At 36.3% G+C, this 9,640-nt stretch overlaps 1 protein-coding gene and 1 pseudogene across 1 annotated transcript; both read left to right on the top strand.

The window, feature by feature from the left end:
• The first annotated feature begins 1,332 nt into the window (after positions 1-1,332).
• Positions 1,333-2,244, top strand: LOC120155951 (metalloendoproteinase 2-MMP-like). Its single transcript, XM_039167399.1, has one exon. The coding sequence runs from the start codon at positions 1,333-1,335 to the stop codon at positions 2,242-2,244; it is 912 nt and encodes a 303-aa protein (XP_039023330.1).
• A 4,172-nt stretch (positions 2,245-6,416) lies between these two features.
• On the top strand, positions 6,417-9,120 carry LOC120155950 (annotated as a pseudogene).
• Positions 9,121-9,640: the final 520 nt, after the last annotated feature.

Raw genomic sequence — 9,640 nt, 5'->3', positions numbered from 1 at the left:
TATTTACAGGTAACAATGACAACATCCTATTGTGTTCTAAACGTTCTAGCTGGCATGTATACAAGAATGAAATGTTTACAATTTCTTAATATAGTTAGTATTAAATATAATTAATAGTATGAATAAATATTATGATATTAAACTATGATTAAAAAAATTAATTTGGGTTTTAAATCAAACGTGTTAGAAAGTCTTATTTAATTTACGAAACAAAATAGAACTATCTATCACCGCTTGAAAATGATATTGTTTGAATGAAACAAAATTTTACTCAGTTCAATTAAAGAAATGTTTTGAATTTCTGATATGACATCTGTAACTTGTATTGGTTCACGTATACGGGTTATGAGTGTTACACGTTATAGGATTGTATTTTGTGTCAAATATTATCTCTAAATGATGGTTTAATTTAAAATAATGAACTATTGAGAATTGTAATTAAGCATAAATGATAAGATTAACAAACAAGAAGACATATTTTTTATAAGAATATATCAATAATTTTGTATATACTCGATTAGACTCATAACCAACTCAACCCGAATTGACCTAATCCAAAGATTGACACAAACTGAAAATCAACTAATCTGGTATTGACTTGATCCAAAAATCAACTGATCTGATATTGACCCGAATCAAAATGTAACTGATCTGATATTAATCCGACCCAAAAATCAATCGTATGATATTGATCCGGACTGAAAAACAACTGATCCTATAATCACCCGGCCCGAAAATCAACCCACCCAAAAATTGACCCGACTCGATACCCGACCCAACCCAATTTTATATATACCCGAACTAAATCCAAACCAGATCCAATCCAAACCGAATATAATCTCGATTCGAAATGACCTGACCCGAAGTGACTCGATCCAAATTACCCATTTTCCAATGGGTCGTGCTTTGTACCGCTTAATTGTACCATCATCATTTCACGACTTTGAAAGTCCAATTGCACCCCTAAATGGTTTCCTTTTCCTGGGAAAAAAAGACCAGTGCCTGTTAAACGAATGACGGTCTCTCTTCCATGCATGGAAAGTTTCTTCCTTTGAAATGTCATTACATAAATACAAAACATAGACGTGGCCTATGTACTTGTAATAAGTCGTTAAGTCAATTCCATGTCACATTGTGCAATACGTCGTAATTCCTAATTGAGATTTTTTCTTCAATCGTGAAAGTGGTCCTCATTTGCCAAGTCCTCGTAAAACCCTAAACTACTATCAAACGAAAACAAACTCAAAGATCATATGGGTATAAATAGGTTAACAATATGTGCTAATTTCATCGACCATTGAAGATCTATTGATTAATTTATATAATATGATCATGGGATCCAAATCTCTTCTGTTCTTCTCATTTTCTCTCTTTTTCTTCTTGATGTTTCAGGCTGCTTTTGCAGACTCGAAACACAAAAGCACATCGCCATTTGATTTTCTTCGACACCTTCAAGGATGTCATAAGGGAGACAACCTTAAAGACGTGCATAAACTCAAAAAATATCTTGAAAAATTCGGGTATTTGAGTTATAAGAACCGCACTCACGCAGATGACGATGATTTCGATGAGTTGCTAGAGTCCGCCGTTAGAACTTATCAGCTGAATTATAATTTGAAAGCAACCGGAAGGTTGGATGTCGATACCGTATCCAAGATGATAACGCCGCGATGTGGGGTTGTGGATGTCATCAATGGAACTTCAAGGATGCGGTCCGGCAGAAAACAGGGGTCGAAATCGATTCATACGGTGTTGCATTATACGTTTTTTTCGGGAGAACCGAAATGGCCAGCTTCGAAGTACAGTCTAACATATGCATTTCTTCCGGGGACTCGAGCCGATGCCGTTAACCCGGTTTTAAGAGCTTTTCAAACATGGGCTGCGAATACACATTTCAGGTTTTCGAGGACTGAGGACTATGCAAATGCCGATATAACGGTTAGCTTCGAAGGTGGTGATCATGGAGACGGGTCCCCTTTCGATGGACGCGGTGGGACCTTGGCTCACGCTTTTGCACCAACCGATGGGAGGTTCCACTACGATGCGGACGAACCATGGTCTGTGGCTGTGAATCGCGATTCGTATCATTTGGAGACTGTGGCATTGCATGAAATCGGACACCTTCTGGGTTTAGGGCACAGTTCCATTGAAGGGGCCATCATGTACCCTAGTATAATGCCTGGACAAAGCAAGGGTTTGCATGGGGATGATATTCAAGGAATTAGGGATTTATATAACCTTTGAAGAGAATTTACTTCTCACTACAAATAAAACAATAAGGTGTTTTAATTTTCCGTTTTGTAATTTTTTTCATTTGAGTTTTGGATCATTTACAAAATTCAATGAAATAAGAGAACAAATTACCACTATTTTATTTGTTACTCTTTGTTCTAATCTTAATAGGAAATGACTTCCTTAAACCTCAAACCTTTGAGTAAATTTTCAATTTTTTTAAATCACTTTTAGTTTTTTTTAAATGTATAAACGTTCTTTATTAGACTCCTTAAATATTTTTAAAAAAATCATTAATATATTTATATTTTTATACATATCAACTAAACAAAATTCACATAATCAATTAAATAATATCCAACCTTCAAATTATGGCGTTATAAAATTCAATTAAAAAAATCCTAGCCAACTCCTCTATTTTCCTTTTTTTTTATTTACAACTTGTGACAATTTTATTGATCAATCCAACTTTTTATTCTTTAATTTTGTTTAACCGGCGGCGGCACCGGTTTTAATGTTGGATGACGTCCCCCGTTTATTTTTTTTCTTATTTTTTAGTTTTTTAATAAGAATAATTATGTCTTTGTGACATATTCTATACCTTTATGACACGTTTATCTCTACCTTTGTAGCATGTTTTTCTCTGCTTTTTGGTAGCTTACGGGTTTTTGTCGTTGTTTACAGCTTTTTGTCGTTGTTTTTTTTTTATCTTTTTTCTCAGGGTTGAATTTGACATCGCCACGACTGATCAAGATGACGCTTATTTGTTGTCATGATGATCTTCCCTACTTTGGATCTTTGGTTTGATTTGGATAAGCGTTTTGTATTCGTGGATAGTTTTTCACGTCACTTGACTCTGATTTGCGATTTGTTGATGGTCTTTCAATATCTTCATCTCTTTTTGTGATTCATTTACCGATGCAGTCAGATTTGTTTGTATCTTTATTTTTTCCTAGTTTTTTGTTAGGTTTTTTAACATTTTCCTTCTTTGCTCCTTATGTGATCTAGGTGGCTAGTTTTTGTCTCAATGGTAATAAGAAAATGTCATAATTATATTGTAGGTTTATGATTATGCTTGTAAATCTTCATTATAATTTAGAATATTTTCTATTTTTAATAAAACTAACGATATTCTATCAAAAAAAATTACGATATTATAAATGAAGTTAGATTTAGAGGATCACTCCTGTTAAACCTTTACGAAATTCAATTCTGATTAATCAAACAATAAATAAATTATATTGTATTTCTTTATTATATTTCAATGAACCAAATACATTATGTTTATATAAATAAATCCTTCAAAACTTAATATTAAGATCCGTCAATAAAATCATGCTTCATATTTAGGTACAAACAACATTATAATCCATAAAAATTAAATTTCATTGTCCCGCACTTTGAAATGCAAATGACATGACCATCGTGTTTTTCTGACGTATATTTATTCACTAAGAATATTTTAGAATTTTAGATTACAAAATATAACATGAAGAGGTTCATATTGAGCACCATAGTTATAATATAGTTCAAAGTATAATGTTATATTTCATGTGAATTGTGGCACGGAAGAAAGAGAATATTTGTGCAATAGAGTGTCATGTGTGTATCTATATATATATATATATATATAATTGGAGGTGAGCATTCAATTAAGTCGAGTCAAAAAACTGTCATGTGTGTATCTATATATATATATATATATAATTGAAGGTGAGCGTTCAATTGAGTCGAGTCAAAAAACTAAATTATTTGAGTTGACAAGTTCTATTCTATAATTCAAATTTGAGATGAAAATTTTTCGAGTTTATAAAATTTGAGTAAGTTTGAATTTTTGTTTAAATTTAATTGTAAATATTTATAATACACTACTTGATTTTTTCATAACACAAGACTACCAGGAAATCAAAATAAACTAATCATATGCTGCATCATTGTGCAGAGCACCCAAGACCGCGTCCGGGGGAACTATGAACTTCACACACTCAAGCTGATTTCTTCCCTCGATCGACGCCATGCAATCTGCGGCACGATTAACTTGTCGAGGCACATGTTGAACTCGAACTACCCAGTCTCGTTTCAGCAATTCTTCAATATATTGCAACATAGTGACCCGAGCAATACCCGAACCAATCCTTTGGACAGCCATGACAGCCTCCAAGCTATCGGACTCCAAGATAACTTGTCTCGTACCCAGCTCCCATGAACATATGAGCCCCATATACATTCCCCATAGTTCACTTTCAAAGACTGAACAAATGCCTTCAAAGACCGAACAAATGCCAAGAAACCTGGAAAATCCAACCTGCCATGCACCAATGTCGTTCCGAATCACACCTCCGCAAGCGGCGAGCCCATCTTCCGTATGGCAAGCTCCATCAGTATTTACTTTCATCCATCCCACCGGAGGAGGTAACCAACGAGTTAATCGACTCTCCCTAATCATTATTCCTGTCGTACAAGTCTTCTCCCTATCCATCGTCCAAATCATAACATCAAACCATTGTTGGGAGAAATGTTGGGAGAAAGCATATCCTCAAAGTCCCAACGCCATTTTCCTTGATCATCAATCATGTCTGCAATCGTCACCCTCTGCATGCCGATCATTCCAGCCGTCAAGACATGATTTATCAATATTCATCTAACCAGTCGTCAAACCAGAAGTCAACCTCACGACCATTACCGATACACCAAGTTACGTTTTGTAGAACATCCGCCCAAATGCAGGACAATCCCTTCCAAAGTGTAGAGCATCGAGTACGAGCTATGTCATTCGGAATACCATCCCCACACTTGTATTTTGCCTGAACTCCTGAAGAAATCGGACCTAAAGACGATCCTTATGACCCTTTAACATCTGAATTCCAATACCACCAGATTTTTTTTTTCACATGTGATATACATGTATCATTCAAACTTAAAAATCAATCCACTAATTATTAAAAAATTTGAGTTATTCAGTTCTAATTTATAACTCGACTTTGAGTTTGAAATTTTTTCGCGAGTAAAATTTATAAAATTATAACTCGAAATCAATTCGAGTCGACTCGAAAAGTTATATTTTCTTAATCGAGTTTTGCTCAGCCCCAAATTCTATCATCAATAACCTTTAATCCTTACTTGGAACAAAGTTGTCGTGCGCACAAAATGGTATTGTTGGTCTATTGTCTTTGTGTATCACTCTGAATAATGTAAGAAATGTGTATGCTATCTAGGGTCGTTAATGAAACGAGATATATCGTGAGCTATTCCAGATCGATTTGGTCAAAACTTGATAAATACTCGACTTGCATAGACTTGACTCGAGCTCGACTCGAGTTCTTAATGAGCTAAAACGAGATACTTAATTCGAAAGTCTCATGAACAACTTGAAAATATAATATATCAAGATTTTATTTTTAAAAAATAAATTATTAATAATAGTAACATTTATGTGTTGATTTTTTATTTTATAAATGCAGTATAAGATTTGTATGTATTTAAGGTTCAAGTTTGAGTTTGAGTTGGAGGATTCAATAAAGTTAAGTTTAAGATTTTTCTTTCGAGCTTTTACGAGCTTCAATTCATGATTTCGAGTCCGAGTCAAGCATGAAAATTTTAGGCTCGTGAGTTTTCAAACCGAATCGAACTCCATTTTAAAGTTCTTGAATCGAGTCAAGCTCAGAAATACTCGAGTTCAACTCGACTTTTTTATAATTGCTCTTAACGTATATCATAATTAAAAAAATTAAGGATCATTTTTTTCTAAAAAAGAATAATAATAAGATATAATTTTAGAACCATATAATTCGATGATTATGCTTATTTTAATCGATTAAAATTATGATCAAATTTTATAGAACATATAAATAACATGAATTAAATGTAAAATTATATCAAAATTTTTAATTTTCACATTACTTTTTATATTAAACACTAACAATATGTGTCTTAATTGCCACACTTAAATAATTAAGTGATCACATTAATAAAATTTCAAATTTTATAGTTAAAATAATGTGGTCATGCTAATAGTTTAGCCTAAAAAATCACAAATCTATGTCGGGTTAAGTTGTAATTATTAGCAAAAAGCAAGGCCATTTGTTACGCATATGAGTGTAACGGCACTCTTTTAAGCAAGTACATACGCCAAAAATCCAACACTGGCAGGCACCACTGACCTTTTCGCTCAACTCGTTTCATGTTATGTTCAAACAACTCGGTGGCCAAACTCACCACCATGCTGAAGCTCCAAACTCCATTGCTCCTTTATCCCATCCACACCACTTCATTGCTCATCATCTTATCTGAGTCGACTCAGCCTCCATTCGCCTGCGACTCATCCGACCCAGCCACCAAGTCCTACCCTTTCTGCGATCCCACACTCCCCACCACCGAACGAGTTCGAGATTTGGTGTCTCGACTCACATTAGACGAAAAGATATCCCAACTCAGCTCCCGCCATCCCAAGACTCGGCATCCCGGAATACCAATGGTGGTCGGAAGCCTTGCACGGTTTAGCCGTCAGCAGAGGCATTCGTTTCAACGGAACAATTCAAACGGCCACCAGTTTCCCTCAAGTCATTCTCACAGCCGCTTCCTTTGATGTTCATCTCTGGTACCGTATTTGCTGAGGCAAGCCCTTTTAAAGGACTGTTCTTTGTTTTAACTGAAAGTAGATACCTTAGACGACAAGCAAAAAAAGAACCCCTTTTTTCAGGCTGTTGGAATCGAAGGCAGAGCAATTTACAACGGTGGACAAGCAATGGGGTTAACATTTTGGGTACCAAACATTAATATATTTAGGGACCCGAGGAGGGGACGAGGGCAAGAAACACCCGGTGAGGATCCTTTGGTTACTGGGAAATATGCAGTTTCGTATGTGAGAGGATTACAAGGGGACTCTTTTGAAGGTGGGACACTTGGTGAAAATATTCAAGCTTCCTCTTGTTGTAAGCATTTTACAGCTTATTATTTGGATAATTGAAATGGGATGACAAGATATATCTTCAATGCAAATGTATGTACTAAATTTCAGAAGAAAAAAAAAGAACTTTGTTTTTTTGATTGGTTGAAACTCCCCATTTGGTTATTTCTTTGGATTTCAGGTGAGTTCACAGGATTTAGCAGATACATATCAGCCACCATTCCAGAGTTGCATAGAACAAGGGAGAGCCAGTGGGGTAATGTGTGCTTACAATCAGGTTAACGGAATCCCCAACTGCGCCAAATACGATCTCTTGTCGGAAACAGCCGGAGGCCGGTGGGGTTTTAAAGGGTATATCACTGCAGACTGTGATGCTGTCGCCACCATTTTTGAACAACAAGGGTATGTTGAAGTGCCAGAAGATGCTGCTGCAGATGTTCTTAAAGCCAGTATTGATGATCAATTCTGTTCTTTTGCCAAATGAATTCTACATTTTCATCATTGTTATATATGTATGATATGTCGGTTTTTGGTTATCGAATGCCTGTGACTTGGACTTGGATGTGAATGTCGTAGATGTCTATATTAGTGTACTTGAAATTTGCAGGAACTGATGAGGATTGTGGTTCGTTTTTGTTGAAATACACGAAAAAAGCAGTCGAAAACCGAAAATTGCTTGTATCTGATTACAACCTTTTCTCGGTGAGGATGAGAGTCGGGCTTTTCAGTGGTGATCCGGTTACACTGCCTTTTGGTGACATTCGGTTCAGATCAAATTTGTTCTCAAGAGCATCAGAATCTTGCCCTTGAGGCTGCTTGTAATGGCATTGTCCTTCTGAAAAACACCGATAAACTCCTTCCTCTTTCGAAAACCGGAACAACTTCTCTTGCTGTAATAGGCCCCATTGCTGATTCCGTGCAAACATTGCTCGGAAAATATGCAGGCCCTCCTTGTAAATCTGTTACACCATTGCAGGGGTTGCAAGGCTATGTTAGAGACACTAGGTTTCACCAAGGTTGTACTGCAGTTAATTGTTCTACTGCCTTCACTGCTCAAGCAATGAATGTAGCGTCTGGAGCGGATCGTGTGGTGTTAGTAATGGGATTGGATCAAACCCAAGAGGGAAAATTTGATCGAGTCGACTTTATTCTTCCACCGAAGCAACAGGAGCTGATATCCACCATTGCAAGAGCTGCTAAGAATCCAGTCATTTTGGTGCTTCTTTCCGGAGGTGCAGTCGATATATCGTTCGCCAAACGCATCGGAAGCATTCTATGGGCCGGTTATCCAGGTGAAGCTGGAGGCCGTGCATTAACCGAAATTATATTCGGCGATCACAATCCCGGTGAGTTCTCATTCATACATCTTGACCTATAGTTTAAACAAAAAGATACTTTTTTTAAGCTTCATGTTCATACACAGGAGGGAGATTACCAGTTACTTGGTATCGGCAAAGTTACGTTAATGTACCAATGACAGACATGAGAATGCATCCCGAACCATCTTCCGGCTATCCCGGACGCACCTACAGATTCTACCGAGGACCAAAGGTCGGTTATGGCCTCAGCTACTCAAATTATACATACGAAATTCTCCCTGTAAAACAAAACAAGGTCTATCTAAACAATCAGATAAGTTCTCAAACGGACGAGAACTCTAATCCTCCCGGATACATACCGTTTCAAAGATAGGAACCGAAGTTTGTGATAAGATGAAGTTCCCGGTCACGGTTGGAGCTCAAAACAACAGCGAATTGGCCGGTAAGCATCCCCTATTGCTATTTGTGAGGCCGGCAAAGATGAGTAATAGGAGGCCGGTGAAACAATTGGTTGCATTCCAAAGTGTTAATATGAATGCAGGGGAAAGAGGTGATATTGAACTTGAGTTGAGACCATGTGAGCATCTTAGCTCAGCCGATGAAGATGGTTCGATGGTGATAGAAGAGGGGTCTTATTTCTTAAGAATCGGAGACAAAGACTAGGAGATTGAGGTGGTTTAATGATGCAAAGCTCGTCGGAAAATACAGACAACTTTATAGCCAATGTAACTTACTGATCCATATATGGTTTAGCTTTCCAGTAAGACGCTTCTAAGACATCAGTTCAGTTGTAGTATTTGGATGTTATCTTGTAACAGAGTGGTCCTCTAACACATTCATAAGACAATGCATGCAGCTAAGCACCCTCAGAACACTTCTTTGTACCTGTAAACGAATTAAATTGTCAGTAAACAGCTGGTAAATCATTTAACGGGAAATTTGTTTACATTCGTTTATTTATTAAATGAACGAACATGAATAAGAGTTTACGTTCGATTAATTAAATGAACAAACACAAACAACAGACTCGTTAGTTCATTTACGTTCGTGAATGTTCAATAATTCATTTATATATGTTCATTTATTCATGTTCTTTTATTCTTATTTGTTTATGATCATTTATGTTTCTTCGTTTATATTTAGTTTAGTCTAATCCCCATACTCGTTTAAAATATTAAGACCT

Source organism: Hibiscus syriacus, unplaced genomic scaffold (genome assembly GCF_006381635.1).
Source record: "Hibiscus syriacus cultivar Baekdansim isolate YM2019G1 unplaced genomic scaffold, ASM638163v2 tig00111210_pilon, whole genome shotgun sequence".
NCBI lineage: Eukaryota > Viridiplantae > Streptophyta > Magnoliopsida > Malvales > Malvaceae > Hibiscus > Hibiscus syriacus.
This window is presented reverse-complemented; position numbering and strand designations above follow the sequence as displayed.